General features: G+C 28.9%; 4 protein-coding genes across 17 annotated transcripts in view; 2 read left to right on the forward strand and 2 right to left on the reverse strand.

Moving 5' to 3' along the window:
• Positions 1–24: 24 nt before the first annotated feature.
• On the reverse strand, positions 25–2,259 carry Polr2m (RNA polymerase II subunit M). Of its 6 annotated transcripts, none has more exons than XM_083049235.1 (5): positions 2,121–2,259; positions 1,202–1,376; positions 873–1,125; positions 425–787; positions 25–340 (listed from the first exon to the last, which is right to left on the reverse strand). In XM_083049235.1, the coding sequence occupies exons 2-5, from the start codon at positions 1,348–1,350 to the stop codon at positions 119–121; spliced, it is 987 nt and encodes a 328-aa protein (XP_082905361.1). In that variant the 5' UTR covers positions 1,351–1,376; positions 2,121–2,259; the 3' UTR covers positions 25–118. The 6 variants fall into 6 exon arrangements, with proteins under 6 accessions (XP_082905361.1, XP_082905358.1, XP_082905360.1 ...); XM_083049232.1 differs by lacking the exon at positions 2,121–2,259 and adding an exon at positions 1,968–2,107; XM_083049234.1 differs by lacking the exon at positions 2,121–2,259 and adding an exon at positions 1,852–1,979.
• Positions 2,193–8,726, forward strand: Sidl (SIDL trafficking protein particle complex subunit 10). 2 transcript variants are annotated; one of them, XM_083049230.1, is made up of 12 exons: positions 2,193–2,324; positions 2,855–3,072; positions 3,328–3,521; positions 3,610–3,805; positions 3,920–4,031; positions 4,130–4,332; positions 4,412–4,630; positions 4,817–5,580; positions 5,822–6,488; positions 6,595–7,056; positions 7,361–7,682; positions 7,843–8,726. In XM_083049230.1, exons 1-12 carry the CDS (start codon positions 2,246–2,248, stop codon positions 7,971–7,973), a joined length of 3,567 nt encoding a protein of 1,188 aa, XP_082905356.1. In that variant the 5' UTR covers positions 2,193–2,245; the 3' UTR covers positions 7,974–8,726. The 2 variants fall into 2 exon arrangements, with proteins under 2 accessions (XP_082905356.1, XP_082905357.1); XM_083049231.1 differs by having other exon boundaries at positions 4,145–4,332.
• Positions 8,727–10,652: 1,926 nt separating this feature from the next.
• Nop10 (Nop10 ribonucleoprotein) lies at positions 10,653–11,488 on the reverse strand. Its single transcript, XM_083049553.1, has 3 exons — positions 11,412–11,488; positions 11,165–11,207; positions 10,653–11,046 (listed from the first exon to the last, which is right to left on the reverse strand). The coding sequence occupies exons 1-3, from the start codon at positions 11,463–11,465 to the stop codon at positions 10,949–10,951; spliced, it is 195 nt and encodes a 64-aa protein (XP_082905679.1). The 5' UTR covers positions 11,466–11,488; the 3' UTR covers positions 10,653–10,948.
• Positions 11,489–12,635: 1,147 nt separating this feature from the next.
• Positions 12,636–19,252, forward strand: part of LOC145942533 (dystrophin, isoforms A/C/F/G/H) — a 429,734-nt gene continuing 423,117 nt past the window's right edge. For 7 of the 8 annotated variants that reach the window (XM_083049358.1, XM_083049354.1, XM_083049360.1 and 4 more), the window contains exons 1-2: positions 13,193–13,228; positions 13,915–14,005. In XM_083049358.1, the coding sequence (XP_082905484.1) occupies positions 13,208–13,228; positions 13,915–14,005 (112 nt within the window). In that variant the 5' untranslated portion in view covers positions 13,193–13,207. Of the gene's footprint in view, positions 12,944–13,192; positions 13,229–13,914; positions 14,006–19,252 lie in introns of those variants that run through there. The other variant, XM_083049357.1, reaches the window with a different exon arrangement.

A 19,252-nucleotide genomic window follows, 5' to 3' on the forward strand; every position in this document is an offset into this window, starting at 1 on the left:
AATTCAAAAATAAAATATGCACAATTCCATCATTAAAAAAATAATTTTATTAATGAAAATAAGTTAATATTCTTAAAACTAGCAAGCAATGTGTATGTACAAAATATGTATAATTTTTTTAATTCTCTATAGAATCTACGACGAATATCACTGTTCCACTTCTATCATTATCTTCTTCATCTAGCACTTCATGTTCTTCTTCATCCTCGGAAGAAGATGAAGAAAGTAAATTATTCGTTTGTCGAAACTGATAATTTCCGATATTTTGTGGTATAGGACCAATACTGTGCATTCCTATTTGATTGGTCAGACGTTCTATTGCATGTTTTGCTTGAATTTCCTGTCACAAATATTAAAATATATATTTAGAATTTAATTATAAAAATAATTGATTCTTAAAAATTTTGAAAAGAAAATTTAATACCTGTAATTTTTTAGTTTGTTCCTTCTGCAATACTAAAGATTCATTGAAACTTAAGACTTTTGTTGCTCCATGAATTATAAGAGGTGGTGTAGCTGCTGTGACTTCCCAGTTTTTAGGCAATTTCCTTTGTTTCTCTTTCCTTGGATCATGTACATTGCTTTTAGTTGTTTTGTACGGCTTAAATGGTTTTTTCTTTTTTGTTTCTTGCGCTTTTTCCACTTTATCGACAATATATTTTACATGTACATCTAAACAATCGTCTGTTTTAAAAGATTCAATTTCTACTATATCTTCTGGCTTGATAAGACTTTCTTTACGTGTTATATGTATAATTTTTTTCTTGTGAGTACCAGTTCCTGTAGGCTATTATAGAACACAAAAAATTATACTTATTACAGTAATTGTAGACAAAAATTATTATCAATGTTTCATTTAAAGTACAACCAACCTGAGCTAATATCTTTAATGGATCTTCCTTATCATCGCTATCTAGTTCAACAATCTTGGTTGTACTCTCATCATTGTACTTTCCTGTCCATTCTAATTTAGTCATAGCTGCTTTGCCTATGGATGCTATATTTAATTGCGATAGCAAATTAGCTGCTCTCTCCACTTCATTTCTATGCTCAAGTTCTTTTATCAACTTATCACGGAAGCTTGCAATTTTCTTTCCTTTATCAGGAAGCTTTGAGATAAAATTTCTGAAACAATACGATAAATTAAGAATTCAATATATCCAGAGAATATATAAAATAATATATATTACATTATACCTACTTATTGGCAAAAATTTTATTCTGCCTTTCTAAAAGTTCTTCCAATTCAAACTTTGGTTTTTTCCCTACATCCTCGATATAGCCTTGGCTTTCTTTTTTCGAATAGGGTAGTATATCACCAGGTATTTTCTTGATTACATTTTTTGACATTTTGTATTTTTCGTAGATTCAAATTTCTAGAAAAAGAAAAGCATGTTACTTTGAATAAAATCAACATAGTAGGAATTACATAAAATATGCGCATGCCATAAAAGCACAAATAAAATTACATAAAAAAATTATCTTCAAAAATTATTTCAGTACATATATATGTTATACATGTACTTGAAATTTGCATAGATTGGTTAACGTTTGAACAAACTACATCGGTTTTAAATCATTAAAAATCGGTGCATCGCGATTGTTTAAAAATACTTTTGATATGAATTCGTTAGCATAAAAATATTTTAAACGGCAATAATAAACATTTTAAACAGCAATCTGCCTTCTTACTTCATGTGTATGAATGGAATTATAATAAACATATAATTGGTATAAAAATATACACAGTATGTAGAATTTTCATGGAGATACGCAGTACTTATTAGTCACCAATCGGATCACAATATAACATGCATAATATGCACCTTTGTCTTTTACATCAACACATACACATCATTGCTCCCACAATCTTACTACATGACACAAACACATCGCGATGACACAAGGCGAGATATCGCGAGATATCCTCGTTTCGCTCGAATCGATACGAAACGGCATATACCAACCGAATGAAGATTCTAATTCCAACCTCAATGGAGTTGGAAAGTGCGAAGTACAATGTTTCGTCTCATCTTGGTCGTTATCGATAAATCGTCATTGAATACATGGTAATAATTTGTCGCGAAATCCCGAGAGCTCGCCGCGAACTCTTAACGAACCTCGAATCAGCCAACGACGTGGATTCTCGATGCGGAGAGGGACGTGGACTTGTGATGACTGAAGGCTCGATCGGGGGCAGCGAGCTCGCGACTCGCGAGGCGTAAACCGTCAGTCCTCAGAAACGATGAATTGCAATGGAGGATCGTCCGTGGCTGAGGCGCGCAAACCCAACATTTCCATGGACAGCAAACCGATCGTCACCTGTGAGTTCCTCCCGCATCCTTTAACCCCGCTGTGTTGTGCCGATAACAACGCCGTCTCGCTCACACCCCGGATTTGACACGTTCACTATCTGTCGGTTCTCGCCTTCGATGTTCCTTCCCTTTTCTCCTTCTTCTTCTTCAATCATCTGCGATAATCGATGATTTATTGTTCGGATGAAATTCGCAGAACGATACCTGCCACGAGATGCTTTTGCTTTCGCTCGACTTTCCATCATTCTTTCGTCTTGAGAAAACATATGCTAGCTTAATGTATTTTCGCAAAAAACAATATTATTTGAATTATTTTAGACAATTAAATATCTCCCGATTTTTTCTTTTTTTATTGTACATAATATTTGACAAAAACTTATATAATAAAAATATTAGATGGACTTTGTGACATACACGTGTTCCTATCGAATTGGTATATACAGAAGATGTTATTCTAATTTATGTAAATTAGCTGTTTTGTTATGCATATTATGTCTTGTAGATAGATTAGGAATGCAATAATTTGTGTGGTAATACAGGTGCTGGGGATGAGAACTTGTTTTCTACATTGGAGAAGAGTTTGCTCCAAGCTATACCTGCAGATACGGTAGAATGGCGAAGGTCCTTTAGCAGACCTATTAAACAAGTTAGGCTTGGAGCTACTTTTGTGCCATTTTCCAGAGATATTTTGCCCACTGAGAAAGATTGGCATCTCATAAAGCAACCAATCTTTCATGTTTATTGGACTGAATGTTCTGTAAGTTTTTATAGGGAGGATCTATTTGACATTAGTTTCTTGCTCTATATATATGTGAATTAAATAAAAAAGATGTTTGTATATTTTTAAGATATTATTTTTTCTTTTTTACTAGGTATTTTATCAGAGAAAATTATTTATATACAAATATCAAATTAAAAGTGTTTTTGTGCTTAGTAATATCTGGTTGTATTTATGTTCTTAATAACTTAGCAACAGTAGCAAATATGTTATACATTACATATCCATTTACAGGATATTGATACTTATAAGACTACTGTCAGAGATGACATTGATGCCTGGTTAAAAATATTAAATTTATATCACATTCAAGATTGGATGATTGTATTAGTAGAAACGTACGATTTAAAGAAGGCTAATAAACTATTGCCTAGGACAACTGTTTTGGATAAAATACGAAGTGACTTTGCTGCCAAAAATGGTGACAGGTATTTAGATTTGAACTGTAATTGATACAAATTCAATAATTTTATTTCAATATGGAACTTTTATATTTATATTTTATATTTATGTTAGATGCTTTGCCGTAATTAATCCAATTAAATCAGAATCTCGTTCTGCCGAATCATGGAGAGGCTTGATAACTCGTATTCGCCACTTGATGTTGACTGCATATGATAGAACTCTTTCACGCTTTGAAGATATTATACGTGAGCAGAGAGAAAGGCGAAATAATCCTAATTGGAATTTCTGTCATTATTTTCTTCTACAGGTAATAGAACACTTCTATACAACTCGCTTAAAACCTTTATTTTTGAAACATCTAATTTTGAAAATTTGACAACTTGTATCTTTTTATTACAAAATCGATTTAAAATTGTTTTAGGAAGAATTAGCGTTTGCATTGCAAATGCTAGGTCTGTATGATGAAGCATTGGTGCAATATGATGAATTAGATGCTCTCTTTACACAGTTTGTGCTCAATTCTAATGTAGGAGGTATAGCACTTTTTTTTCAAAGTTTAGTTTGGAATAAAGATGCACATTATATACACAATGAAGAAGGATATCGATACAAAGTGAAAACCTTAATGTAGATAAACTGTTCGTAGATACTCCAGGGTGGTTAAATCTATTTCAAATGCCTCTCAACAACTGGGGAGGCGTGAATTTAAATAACGGTACAAATCATCATTTAAGGTTTCTTATGGCTGAATGTAGGGCATCTTTATTAGATCTTAGGAGTTATTTGTTTAGTAGACAATGTGCCATGTTACTCTTGTTTAATAAACCTTGGGAGGTTCGTATAAATTAATAATGAATAAATTTTATGCAAGTATATCTTTGCAAATTTTGTTTAAAAAAAATTCTTGATACAGGTTGCACAAAGATGTTTGTCATTTGTTCATAATACATTGAGCGAACTAAGAATCTTAGAAGTACAGAAGCCTGAAGGAGCTGTAGAATGTTGGTCGTTTCTCTGTGCATTAGAGGTCTTGCAAGCATGTCAGTTATCTATTTACAATATCGATAATAATCAACAATTAGATTTATGCTCTTTACATATGGCCAGCTTGTGGGCACTTGCAAGAGATAAGGTAAATCTATATCAATAATCTAGTCTAGTTTATGTATTTGAGACTAGGATTAATATTATATATCTTTACTTTTTATTATTTTGTAATATTATTAAATAATTATATATAAATAGAATGATACACATAATGATGATGTATATCATTTCTTGATTCGTTTCTTGATTTCCATGGTATACTTTTTTTCAGTTAGGAAGCTTAGGAAAACTATGTGGCCTAATGCCGGGAAGTGAACCGACTAGCGAACAATTGCATACAGTTGTGTATCTTATAGCAGGTATAGGAGATTCGGAACCGCAAGTGGAGAGAAAGTTAACTCCTACGGATAAATTAAAGGAAGCACTTTCATCCAAAGAAGCATTTAAGAAACAATATTTGGAACATGCAGAATTAGCCATGGGTACATACAAGCATGTCGGCCGTATTCGGTCAGCCAGATTAATCGGCAAAGAATTGGCACGATTCTACAGCGAACTCGGCGAAAATCAAAAAGCAGTCGCATTCCTATCTGACGCTTTAAAAACTTATAAGGACGAAGGGTGGAATCACTTGGCTGCGCAAACGCAGTTGGAGTTGGCAGAGTGTTATAAACGAATGGACGATGTCGAGAAATATACTAAAGTATGCGCAGCAATAGCTAGTACAAATGTTTTGCATATAACTGTACGCAATACATATTTGGAGGAAATGTTAGGATATATGAAAATGATCTCCTCACCTCAACCATTACTCACGGAACTTGGATGTGCTTTTATAATACTCAGTATGGAAGCTAAAGTAATGGATAAGGTAGTACAAGACTGTGTAGTTAGTATCGAGATCAGTGTACAGAGTTTGTTCCCTCGTGAAATAAGATGCACTAGTGCCGCTATATCTGTAGAGGAAATACAAAAGCCATCCATACCTAATAAAAAGAAAGGATTAAAAGCACCTGTTGAGCCTCCAGTACAATTGTAAATATTAAAATAAGTTTATAAATTTTCTTCATTATGTAGAAATTTTTCTGTCTATACATATAATTCTTGATATTAAAAAAAAAAAAAAATTGTATAAAAAGATTGCAAAATTGTAAAATTATTTATATATATTGCTATTCTATAATATTATATTCAGTTGTGATATTAAGTATTTATATATATTATTATATATGTTCTTTTTTTATACATGTCAAATTTCTATTTTGTTTTGTTTCAGGTTATCAAAGTGCACATTAGAAGATATGAAATTGCTCGATCCTAGTTTATTACACTTGCAAGTATATTGTTATTTGGATTACAAGGAAGATAGGAGTCTTGGGTCTGCCAGCGTTATTAGTAAAAATACGAAGCCATTCGTGAGACGTTCGGATAGTGCGAAACATAGAAAACCTTCAGTTAATGTAAAGGGTGATTTTAGCAAAGCACTTTCGTGTGATGAATTTGTTATGAAAACTGGTACAAATACATTTATATTGACAAGAAGAGTAAATCAACCGGGTCTCTATAAAGTTAGTCAGTTATCATTGGTGATAGAAGACAAATTAGAATTTTTATCATCTGTACTGAATCCACGATTATGCTACGAAGTAGCAAAGACGCAGCCGACGATATCTGTAAATTGCGGCAGAGATTTATTGGCAGGTCTTATTCAAGATATTGAGTTAGTTATTTCGAGCGGAAGTACAAAAATAACTGAAGAAATGAAATTAAAGTTACGCACATCACGCGGATTGACGGTGCAGTCACAAAGTGTCGTAAAAGTAATGGTGAAGGAACTGGAGATATCACTGCCAACGTGTGAACCATTTCAAACTATAAAGATACATTTAAAGGTTTTAGCTGAACTTCCACCGAAAAAGGATGCTTCATCTATGGAACATAAGGTAATTAACATTTGTATAATTACACTATATTCTTTTCTATATATTTTCTATAAATATGATTACGAATTATTTCTAACGTTACAAATAACTTATAATTTCTTTTCAGTTGAACATACAATGTCCATGGGATTCAGAAGACAGCATACTTTTACATTTTGGTCCACCGTTAATGTCTAATATGAAACTTCATACTGCAAAACAAAGAAAATTTATTCAAATAGTCGTAACTGGTTTGACAAATCAACTTTTGCAATTAACTGAACCTGAATTAACTACAACTACGTCGATAGACGTTACTTTTAAAAGCTTAAATCCTGTTGCGGGTCAAAGATTAGTGATAGGTAATGGAATGAATGTTTCCTTTATGTGGGAACTTGAAATTGGAAAAGATGAGAGATCTACGATGGCAATAAAGACTGACTTTCGTGTAAAATATATATCAGTTAGTGATACAGAAGAATTAAATGATTCACATGTTGATGATGATCCATTACATATACATAATTTAGAAAGAATTGAGAAAGCATGTAGCCTTTACAGATGCAATTTTGATATTACTGATTATATGGTAAGAATAACTATATCTCATTGATTAATATGTTTTATAATTATATATATAATATATGACATATATTTAAATAATATTTAAATAATATTATTTGAAATAAAAGAACAGTGGATTAATGATAACTTGTAATTATATCATTTTTTTCTTTTTTTTTTATAAAACTTAGTATAATTTATAATATGAAAGAAACATAAGTAATTTATTAACTTATTAAGTAACTTATAGTGTGATAAAACATTCTGTATACCTAGTAGAACAATATGTAACATTAACTTTTTCTTTTATTCCTAACAATACTTTCCAGACTTTATTCACGGTATCCTCAAAAGTTGAAGCAAGCGGTAGTGGAGGGGAGTTTTGTCGTGCTGGTAGTATGTGCCATCTCTGTCTTACAGTGATGCGCGTGTTACCTAGTGTTAGCCCAAATCCTCCACCACAGTTAATGTATGAGGTTCTAGCAGACCAAACTATGTGGGCGGTATGTGGTCGGACTGCAGGCATTGTATCATTAGAAGTAGTAGAAAAGCAAAGTGTTACGTTAGATGTAATGCCTCTGACGAGTGGTTATTTGCCTCTCCCTGTTGTTAGATTATCTCGATATATACCTGCAACAGAGTCGAAGAATGGTGAGTTTAAGCTATTTTTACATAACATACTTATGTTATACTTGATTTGATAAAAACAAATTTTTATAGAAAAGATAATTTGTTATGTAATCTGAAAAAAATATTACTATTAAGTTATATGAATTTTATGTAATTGTTTTATTTGTGTTTTTATTTCAAGATATCGTCCGTAATAAAAATGATTTAGGATCTGGTCCTCGATTAGAACCATTTAGTCCAGGACAAGTATATAATGCCAGTAAAGCACAGCAAGTGCATGTTCTGCCAGCAGTTCCATCAGAATCAAACTAAAAATTTGTAAATTGTTGTTAAAAATGTATACACATTTTGCTTTCTTGTAAGTCATAACACTTGGATTTAGAAGAAGCTTTAGAAAATATTTATAATTTGTTTCAAAACGAACAATTGTGTAAATATTTTTTATATTTTGCACAATAGATAAAGATTACATTATCAATATAAATTTACATTTTGAAGTAAATCGACATGTTAAATAGGATTAACTTTATTTATTTAGAAGATTCGTATGACAGTTTATTTCAACTTTCAATTACCAAAGCCATTCATATTTCACAAAACTTGAATTTTGCGATTAATAATTATGTAATGCGATGCCATAAACTTTTTATTTAAAAATTAATAGCTAAAGCTATTTCTTACCAAGCATATATATAACAAAACATGAATATGTTTTGCATATTAGAACATATAATATATATAATTTGTTGTATTATATTTTATATTTCAATTAGATTTCATAAAATATGTTATTGCGATATCTATGATGTATATATCATATTGAAGAAACACCAGAAAATATCCTTTTTTTGACGATTCTATATTCATCAATTATAATAAATGTCTAGAAAACTTGCTTTAGTCACGTGTTAAATTATGTACTTATATTTTTGTCATTTTGCATTATTGCATACAAATAATTCTTTTCATTAATTTTTTTATTTTTTTCTATTCTTTTTTTTTCTACACATTCATTTGTAGTTTATTACTGTATGAAAATTTTTCACACAATATATAATTTCTCGCTTAAAATATTTAAATATTTTATATCATATCTTAATTTTAAGAAAAATAATAAAAATTAAAAATATTAAAATTTTTGTTACATAAAATATAGATATATATATATAAAATCTGTATAAATACTTGTTAGCAATATATTCATAAGCTTGTGAATATAGATTGTATTACATATTTTTACTTTTTAAATTGGAAATATATAGTAATCCTTACAGATATAATTTTGGTATGTAAACTAGGAGTTATTTAATACTATATAAAAAGTATATTGTGTTCTCTTTAATATATATATATATATATATAATGTATACATACAAAGAAGAGAAAAATGTATGTCAAATTAATTTATTCATCAGAATGGGATATTATTAGGAAGATTTTTTCTTGTGTTGCCATGTTTTCTAAAGTGTTATAATTTTTTATCTACAAAATTTTTAATTTCTAAATATAGGGTAATCACAAAATACTATTGATTATTGATATTTATATATTTCTTAAATTGAAAATATCTCTTAAATATCTCTCTCTAATATATTTATATAAAACTATGTTTTTATTATCCCACTTTGTATGCATGTGAGAGTTATATTAAATAGTATAACATTTATACAACTTATATTTATTATATTTAGGAAATATCTTATTTTTATTACATTTTTTAATCTTATGTACCAAAATATGTACATGTATATATACAATTAATTTTTTTATGTAAATAGTAATAAGTTAAATCATATATATTTTTTTTCCAAATACTGCAAAAGACTTAAATATAAGTTTAAATAAATTCAAATATATTTAATTTCACATACACATTTCTAATATTCATTAAAAAATCAATTTATCCAATCAGTTTATCAGTTTATCAGTTTATCAGTTTATCAGTTTTTATTTGTATACTAATTTTTCTGTATATAAAAAAGAATTTTAATTATATATTAAATAATTATTAAAATATTTGAGACACGTAAAAATTCATATACATGTGCGCATATACATACACACACACACACACACACACAATACTCACTAAATTATATTGTAGCATATTGTAAAAATAAATATAAGATATACTATGTATATACAAATCAATATGTGCAATAATGTAATGTCTTTTCGATTATACATTGATATTTTATACATTAAAGATAAAAACAATAATTTTATATAATTTTTTTTTTAAAGATATTTTTATATACAATCTTTTATTTTAAATTAAATATTCAACATATGTTGATGAATAAGATTAATTATTAATGTTTATTTTAGTTATAAAGTAGTTTATTTTATTAATTATATATAAATAAATATTATTTTAAAAAATTACAAAACTATATGTTATTATTATAAATTAAGCTTATCATTAAATATTCGCATTTGATAAATAACTTTAAAAACTTTAATAACTTTACTGTAAAAAGGAATACTGTATATAGCTAATGTAATATACATATTGATATATGTATAAAGCGCATATATTCATAATAATGCAGCTATCATTTTTATTATTTTTTATTAAACAGATTAAATAATATCACATTGGTCTACTATTAATGGTTAAAGATGTAATTGTAAGATAGTTGTCAGCAAGAATTTTATATTTTCGGCTTTGTAATAAATTTTATTATATTGTACATATACATATGTATTAATTTGATAGACACTACTGAAAATGTTATTCATGTTAAGCTATTGGAATTGCTCTTATATGTAATCTTGTTAGGATAGTTTTCTAAATAAAACTATTATATTGCAAATTAGGAAATACTGTATACAATTTTTATTTTTTATAAATAATATGTCAAGATATAGTGAAAGAACACTGTAAATAAAATTCGTTTATAATAAATATATGTATCTGCATGAAAATTAATATGTAATAAATGGTTTTGTTTGCCATATTAACAGAACAATCCATTATTTTATATAAATAAATTTATTTATTTAACAGTTATATCAATAAGTATTTATTAGAGATAATCATTATATACAAGTTGCAGTTATAACATTGAATGCATTAGTATGATTCTGCATATATATGCCTATTTTTTGTATCAATTATCATTAACGGAAGTTATAAGTACAAAGTTTGAATTATTTCTGGTATAGATATACAGATTATATGCTTGCATGAAATATTATACTATTATATATGTATATATAAGTTCTTTCATTTACATTCTACATCTTCCACAATAAAATTGATTTGATTTTATATTTGTATAATATTAATAGCTAGGTAGTGGTTGCTGCGTTAAAAGGAGGCCAAATCTCTTCTTCATTGTAATCCTTTCTCTTGAATATTTATCTTCCACAGAAAATCGAGCTATAAAATTATTAAATATAAATATATAAAAACATTATCTATTTTGTAGTGTAATTATTTTGGAAAGTAAGAAATGTGGATCTGATAAAAGTATATATAGTTATCCTTAATAATTTACCTGGATGTGCTGATAACGTGGGTTTTCCATTAGGATCCATTTTCTACAAAGAAATTAAGCAAACAATTAATTTAAAAATATTAAACGAGAAAAAGTTTGGAATATTCTATTACAAAAGATACTACTATAATAATAAAAAAACTTATAGCTTGTACTAAAAAAGATGCGTATAATCTTCATTTGATATAAAAATAATTATATATACACATATAATTATTATGCATGTGTAGTTTATTACAATAATTACCTTTAAAGTATATACTCGATCTCCTTTCTCATTCAAATAATACATGAGATACATTTTGGAATTACTGTTTTTATTCTTTATACTTATTTATATATCTTTTTATAATTTAATTTTTATATAAAATGATATAAAAAAACTATTTTTCTCTTTTATACTTTTCTTGTTTCTTTAGAGTCTAACCTATCTTGACCATCATGCCATGCTATGCAGTGCATTCGAGAATAAATAATTATTTACAGCGGAAGAGGTGGCGCTTATGTTTCTTGCCATAGAGTATATAATAAGAAGATGTGACAATAAGAAGTAACGCGGAGCCAATCACGTTTTTGCTTATTTTGTAAAAGCGAGAATCTGATTGGCTACTGCGTCGGTTCTTATATACCGTGTGCAATGATATTGTCGCAATCGTGCGAAGAAGCCATTAGTTCTGCATCGCAAGACGTCTTGTTGTATTGCATAAACATTGCAAGTTTGAAACGATTTCGCGCCGAAAAAGTGTACAACCGTCTTTCTCCTAGTGCTGTGCTGTGTGTATTTTGCTCGTGTCTCAATAATATATATCATGTTTTGACAGTAAGTATGCTTTTGATACATTAGAAAAGTTCATCAATACGTGACAATCAAAGTCTGTCTGATAGATATATGTATAAAATATATGTGCATGGAAAAGTGAATCGTCATGAATCGAAATCAACGGAGCCATATTTTTTCCTATTTTTTCGTTCTGCATATTTTGTACAGAAACGCAACTAATTGCTTTTCCCACGTATATATATATGTTTGCTTTATTCAGCTGTAAGATCCATTTGAATGATATAATGATAGAAAATTGCATGTAATTACAAAAATTCTTTTTTTTTCTTTTTAAACGTAACCAATTAAAGTTATAATCAGATGTACGTGAAATAAATACTTTTCCATCTTGTTCATATTTTTCACCCAATGTTATTGATACATTTCGGAAAGAATTTATTTATTGAAATCATCTGCCGATGTTTTTGTCTGAAAATCGACTCCCATATAACATATGCGTATATCCAAAATGCATTGTGTGGATTCCGGATTCGTTCCTATATTCGTTTGTCTATATAAAGATCGATAGATGATCGTAGATAAAGAAAGACGATGATTCTCAACAGAGATTTGATCTATATATATACGTTATATATTATCGCATTTATTATGACGTTTTAACAGGCTCCGCGATGCCGCGCGACTTGTAGCTGCGACGATATTCGCCTTCGCCGGGAGGAGATACGCGGCGCGAGAGATGAACGGCCAGCAGCGGGTGCAAACGTGTAGGTGTGCTGACTGACAGTTCCTCCTCGTGTGACGAAGTCGACATATAGTAAGCACGATGCGTACAGGCGGACGAGAGCTGTCCGGATAGTCAGCTGGGGTGTCACTTCCGTTGACAGACAAATCACTGTCAGTGCTCGTTCGTCGGCTTATCGTCTGTGACGACGCTCGGTTCGTCTGACGACGAGGCGGCAAAAGCGCATCTTCCTAATGTCACGAGGAACTTTTCCGAGGTAAATGATTTGTCAGGAAAAGCTGATTATCGCGCGCTATATTCGTTGCTCGCGGAATGATGCGTCCGGCGTCACGAGTACGATTTCATGGTCATTGAGAGTGAATTACAATGACAAAGCGTTAATTACGAATATTGGACGTATATAGGAAACGTTGTCAGTGTTGTTACTGTTATTCATTGCAAGTGTCACTGATAGTGTTAACATTGTTTCCGTTAGTAATTATACAATAGGAAGCGCATAATTGTGTCGCAAACTGTGTAAATGTCATATGTATATGTACAGGTAGAAGTCATCTATAGATATGCGCGCAATAAATCACTATACATATAGTGTGAGGCTAGAATGCTCGTGTTACAATTGGTTTTAAGGAGATAAAATAATATAATGCGCTCGTTGAAAAATTGAAAGCATGTATAAGTAATAATAATAGTGTTTTTTAAAACATAATTATTTATTAATCTAGATTTTGAATAACTTTTTTAAATTTTTCCATGCAAATTTTATGAATTTGAAAGAATTAGTTAATTTTTATTTAATCAAAATACATGAATTAAAATTGTTTATATAATTGAAAATCTAAATTTTGTCTTTAAGTATATTACAAGCTCGAAAATAAAGCTAAAATATTTCGACAATAACGTGTTGTACTCTTGAAATATTGTACTTTGTATGCAAGTACAATGTTTGAATCAATTTGAAAATTATATGTTGTATGTATATATATTCGTGAGTCTAGAAGTTCCGAGAGAGAGAATTGTTATTACACTGATAGAAATAGTACTTGTTCATGTTATCAATCTTTGTCCATAAAAAGTAATCGCGTCGATATCGTCAGAGTAATTCTAAATCTGCCTTACGCTACTAATCTTATTCAGTCGAGCGACTAAAACCGATCGCGCGAATCGTGCTGCGCATTTTTAGAGTTTATTGGATTATCGACTGTGACTGTTACGTGCGGTTTGTTTCAGATGCAGCGGAGGAAAATTCGTTGGATTATTCAGGAATCGGAGGAACCGCAGCAGGTCGAGACTGTCGAGGAGCAAATCTTAAGCACGAAAGGTAAGAATTCAAAGAATAAAAAATTTTAATGCACGATTTAAAAAGTGATTCTAAATGATTAAAACAGAAAATCTAATTTTTTAAAGACTCTTCGATTGTTATTTACATAATTTTTGCATTACCTACACAAATTTGAAATTACAACATTAGAAATAACAAATTACAAAATCTTATATAATTAGAATTGATATTAATTGATATATTATCTGATCAAAGATAATGTTTGAATACATTTTTAATTGTTGCGTTATGTAATAATGTTTAGATAATATAGTTATCTAATTATAAAGTTAGCAGTAAGTTTCATCGTAAATTTATTTTGTAATTTGTGATATTTAGAATTAAAGTCACGATTTTGTAAGATAAATATAAATTATTATATATATAAAATATAAATGAATAATTTGAGTATCAAAGAGTCTTTATCTCTTTATATGAATTTCTGTTTTATGAAGTTTTATTATGAGTACAATTCCTGATGAATGTAGATATCTTAAGTTGTATATTTGGGCTGATAAGAGAAGGTCGCGACATATAATATATCAATCAGGCTGATTTTTAATTCCGATTTTTACGAGTTCTTATAAAACTGCAGTAAGTGCTACAGGAAAAGTTGAAAAATTAAAAAGATTTAGTTAGACCGATCTCGCTTTATACTTTATCGCGTTTAATTGCAGTTAATAATACTTTATCCCATCTATCACGTAGAATCGTGATATCACGCATATCGTTTATGCGATTATAAATAGAAATGATCGGTGCGATATTACGTTTTCGCATCTCGCTTTATTCAGCGCGTGTTTAACTTTTCACAGCATAATATCTTTTTATAGATGATTATTATTGTCTTTTATGACCATAGTTCCTCCGATTTTATGGATTGCTCTGTCTGCGTTCTTATTTTTTTTCGCCTTTCGCTTGCCTTATTAAATTGGCTTTAAAACGTATAAATATAACGTGCAAAACACGAACATTGGTAGCGCCGATAACGTAAACCGATGCTGATATTGAGGTAATTTCGTTTTGTGTACTTAAATGTTGTGGCAAATAAATCTAGCAACTGCATTCGGCAGCGGATGTCCGAAAGCGCAATCGACGAGATAATGCATCCGTACGAAAAAAAGATTATGCTATCGCTCTTTATCTATAATTTTATTTCTCAAAACGGCACGATATTAACCGCTAATATATGGGCGAAAAATCTATTATAAATCAAAGAAATTATAGGGGAAAAAATATTCTTTTGCAAAGTGTGTTGATATTTTAGCTATATAAATATTAATGAAATCTCTTTCTCTCTCTCTCTCTGTCTCTTTCAATGGAGATGCACTTTGTGAGCTTTATCGCACATTTTTTATAACTAATCAATTTATATAAATCAATTTTGACAAAACTCTGTGTTTGATGCGTCGGCGCTAACTTGTGGAGAGATCACCCGCAGGGTCGAAATCTAGATACCGCGCAGTGTCGTCACGGGTTGCGTCCCATGAGGTCGTTCCAAGTTATGGAAAGTCAGATTCTCTCTTATTATAGAAGTTCCCTAACTTCATAGACACGCTGTACTTTCCGTGGATCGCTTCTCGCGAATAAGTGTTGGACAATTTGTGCAAAATCGAGTGAACTTATGTTTAGAAGATGCAAAATTAAATTTTAAACAGTACTTGCAAAAATGTAATATGTACGGTAGAAGCATTTTTATTGCTAAGCAATCGTAAAGATTTCGAGTGACGTTATCTTCCATTAGCAAATGAACAGGGAGATTTGTTGTTCTGGTATTCAGTAATCGAAATGTGATCGATTTTTAATGCCGAATACATCATAAATTCCTTCTGCTTTTATGTGTTTTCTATTACAAGTTGATTTTGTTCGTAGAAATTTTCGTATTGACTGTTAATCAATTTTACTCAAAACTCTTGATTAATAGATATAGTTGCGGAAGAATATATGAAAGAATAAAAAATTTGCATATATACTATTAAACTACATAATAAAATGATACGAGATAAAGACATTTTTTATGTCGATTAAATTGACGATTATATACATATAATTTCATCGTAATTGCCAATTTGACTTTAGCCGATTTAAATCACAATGCACGGATGTAATTAATGAGCAGTCAGTTATATCGAGATGACAAATACATGCAGTGTTCATTTAATTATAGTTATAAAAGCAATATATTGCAAGCATATTTTTCTGTCACTATACATCTCGAATTATTTGGCTATTCAGAGAATTATAAAATTGACCAAGTTATAAAATATCAATTTACTAATTTTATAATTAAAAAATGTATAGTAGGTGCATAGAGTTAAAATATAATCAAAGATTGTGGTGAAACATAAATCCTTTCGCAAAACTTTCTGTACATCTATATGAAGTTAATAGAAAATGGATGATGATATATGTAAGTATAATAATTAATGATTGATTGGAAGTCCATTTTCGTTATTGCATGTTTTTTTATGATATGTGATTCTTATTAATACTAATTTTGTATATATCTGCAAGAATAATGCGTCTATAATTTTATATAAATATTGTGGAAAATTTTTTCTCTCTATCATTTATGATTCGAAATAAGAAATAGGTATTTTGATTTGTGTGAAACACATTTTTAATTCAATATTATCAATTTGGCTGTTATTTAACATAATAATTTTCCATCATTAGTGAAGTATTGAAAATACTTAAAAATTAGTGGTCACAAATTTTACTTTCGTTGACTTTTGTGTGACTTGCTGTCTTATGTACTTATAATTAGAAGGACATGTACAGAAGATTATCATAAATCATTAATTATTATGTACAGCTCATCTTTATGTAAAACCACAAAGAGTTGATAAATCTAATTTAACTCTTAACTTATGCAGTATATTAATTAATATTATTTTTCTTTTCGCTACGAGCAGTTAAAAAGTATTATAAAAGAAATTTAATTTATCGATAAATATTAAATTTTATAAGATGAGTTTTAAAACAGAAGATAGAGAGATGTTTCTCGTTGCAAAACAAAATTACAGTAAAATGTGTTTGCAGTATTCTTTATTTATACGCATTAATATTTTTAAGTTGGTTAAAATACACAATGATTGTTGACAGTCAGAATGTTAGAAAAGATAACGGTAGCACTATTTTTGTATTGGCGAATCATTGTTCTAATTGTAAGTGGTCTAAATATCTCTATGGCTAACGGAATGTTTCTTTCTGTCAAAACCCACACGTTTCTTATGAAGTTAAAGCTTTTTTTGTATTGCTGAACAAAAATATCTAAGATAGCAATTTTCATGTAACAATCGAAAATCTGAAAAGCTTGAAATTTATATTTAAAAGGGATTTTAAAAAATCTAGATATTAATTTTCATTGAAATTGCAGTAAAAATTACTCTGAAAATGCATTTATATACGTGTCATCTACGCTCAACTGCATTTTGAAATTGAGCATATACATATATCAATATATTCTATATTTCAATAATAAATATCAATATATCAATAATCAAAATATATATTCAGCACATTATATGCTGAATATGCAATATACATGTAGATTATAAGAAATATTGACGAAAGAAATTTTTATCATATTTCATCTAGGTAGCATTTACCTAAATGCAGTTAAGATGATAGTGAATCATAAAATTGTTATCGCGAAATAGAGGTGTGTCGTAAAAAGAACATATCATATCGCAGACGTCTGCATGCAGACAAAAATGAAGACATGTTCTTCGAGAATTGTACGATAATCTCTTTGCTCTGTGGCGTGTCTCATAAGTTCTATAATTTTGGAAATAGAGAGTAGTTATCTTCCGAAATTGCACGAACCTAAGATTTCACAATCAGATATATTTTTCATCATATATATTATTCAGAGACATGAATAGCGGAATAATTATTTGTTATCATCACAATTTTGTTGATACGAATAATTTGACTATTCTACTAACAATAAGATTTCTTGATTACATTTATTTACTTAAATTTTGTCATTTATTTATATTACATATTTATTTTTTATTGATAATTCTTTCGATAAACATACATTTATAAAATTGTAGTTTACAATAAATTAATATCTTGACAATTAAAATTAATTTAAAATCAAGCATGATGATTATGTGATGCAATATTAATTGAATAATAATTAAAAATGAAATATGTTAAGTTTTTGAATGTGTTAAGTTTCTCAGCTTTAATTCGCAAAAAATTTATTAATCTTTGATATTAAATTGCTATTAAATTTGATATTAAAATGCTGTAATTAAATTCTCAATTAAATTTTTATTAAAGTAGATTACATATAAAAATGAGTGGTGAAATATAGTGCTATGCACTTTTTAGAATATTTTGATATATAAAGATATGAAATTTATGAATTAAAAGCTTTTAGAATGTACACATAGAGAAATATTGTTAAAATATGGATAATATGCTTCGTATCGTTCATAACCGGAATATTAATTGGCATTACTATAAACAGATTCTAGATACGAAATTAATTAGATCTGTGCCCATAACGCGCGAATCAGGTGTGCGACCATGCATAACGTTATCGGTGAAGCCAATATGTAACGACATCAAGATGCTATCTCTGGGTTATTGACACGAGCATTTCCGTAGCACAACACATATATCCACTATATATATATATATATATATATATATATATATATATATATATATATCGAGAATATACATTAACAATGATACAAAATGTAACAGTTTCATTGTATCAGTAACAAAGATTGAAATTTCCGGTTCAGCAATTCTCTACACGATTTTGACCTCGATAATTCTTATTCAAAATTATTCGAAATTGAAAACTGATATTGAATATCGAAAACTCTGCAGTATGGAATAAGAATTTGGAATAGAATCGAATCGAATCTCATAAAATTAGTAGAATTTATTTTAAATTAAATTTAGTTTGAATTAAGATCTTAAGTAAACGCGTTTATAATTGATGAATATGGTTCACTTTTGCTTTGAATTTTTAAAATTACAAGAGAATAGTCTATAAAATTAATATTTATGTGAATTTTTTTGGGATAAATTTTCGTGAAATTTTGTTTCTATCAAAAAATAATTTGAAAATAAATTTTAATATACAAGTGTACAAAGTGTACAAAGTTTCATGCTTGATGGTTATTTATTTTCTAATTTTCAGATTGTTTCATGCATAATTGTTAACACAACTTTCTAATTTGTTTACATATATATTCTAGTTTATTTCATAGTGTATAT

This window comes from Prenolepis imparis, unplaced genomic scaffold (genome assembly GCF_030444845.1).
Source record: "Prenolepis imparis isolate NDT839.2.m4 unplaced genomic scaffold, iyPreImpa1.0 SCAF_11, whole genome shotgun sequence".
Taxonomy (NCBI): domain Eukaryota; kingdom Metazoa; phylum Arthropoda; class Insecta; order Hymenoptera; family Formicidae; genus Prenolepis; species Prenolepis imparis.

Coding starts and splice junctions, on each gene's coding strand:
- Polr2m (XM_083049235.1), bottom strand. CDS start 1,350: ATGTCAAAAAATGTAATCAAGAAAATACCTGGTGATATACTACCCTAT. Junction 788..872: donor CATTAAAGATATTAGCTCAG/GTTGGTTGTACT, acceptor GTTCTATAATAG/CCTACAGGAACTGGTACTCA. Junction 341..424: donor AACAAACTAAAAAATTACAG/GTATTAAATTTT, acceptor TATTTGTGACAG/GAAATTCAAGCAAAACATGC.
- Sidl (XM_083049230.1), top strand. CDS start 2,246: ATGAATTGCAATGGAGGATCGTCCGTGGCTGAGGCGCGCAAACCCAAC. Junction 4,631..4,816: donor GGGCACTTGCAAGAGATAAG/GTAAATCTATAT, acceptor ACTTTTTTTCAG/TTAGGAAGCTTAGGAAAACT. Junction 5,581..5,821: donor GTTGAGCCTCCAGTACAATT/GTAAATATTAAA, acceptor GTTTTGTTTCAG/GTTATCAAAGTGCACATTAG.
- Nop10 (XM_083049553.1), bottom strand. CDS start 11,465: ATGTATCTCATGTATTATTTGAATGAGAAAGGAGATCGAGTATATACT. Junction 11,208..11,411: donor ATCGAGTATATACTTTAAAG/GTAATTATTGTA, acceptor ATTTCTTTGTAG/AAAATGGATCCTAATGGAAA. Junction 11,047..11,164: donor CACGTTATCAGCACATCCAG/GTAAATTATTAA, acceptor ATAATTTTATAG/CTCGATTTTCTGTGGAAGAT.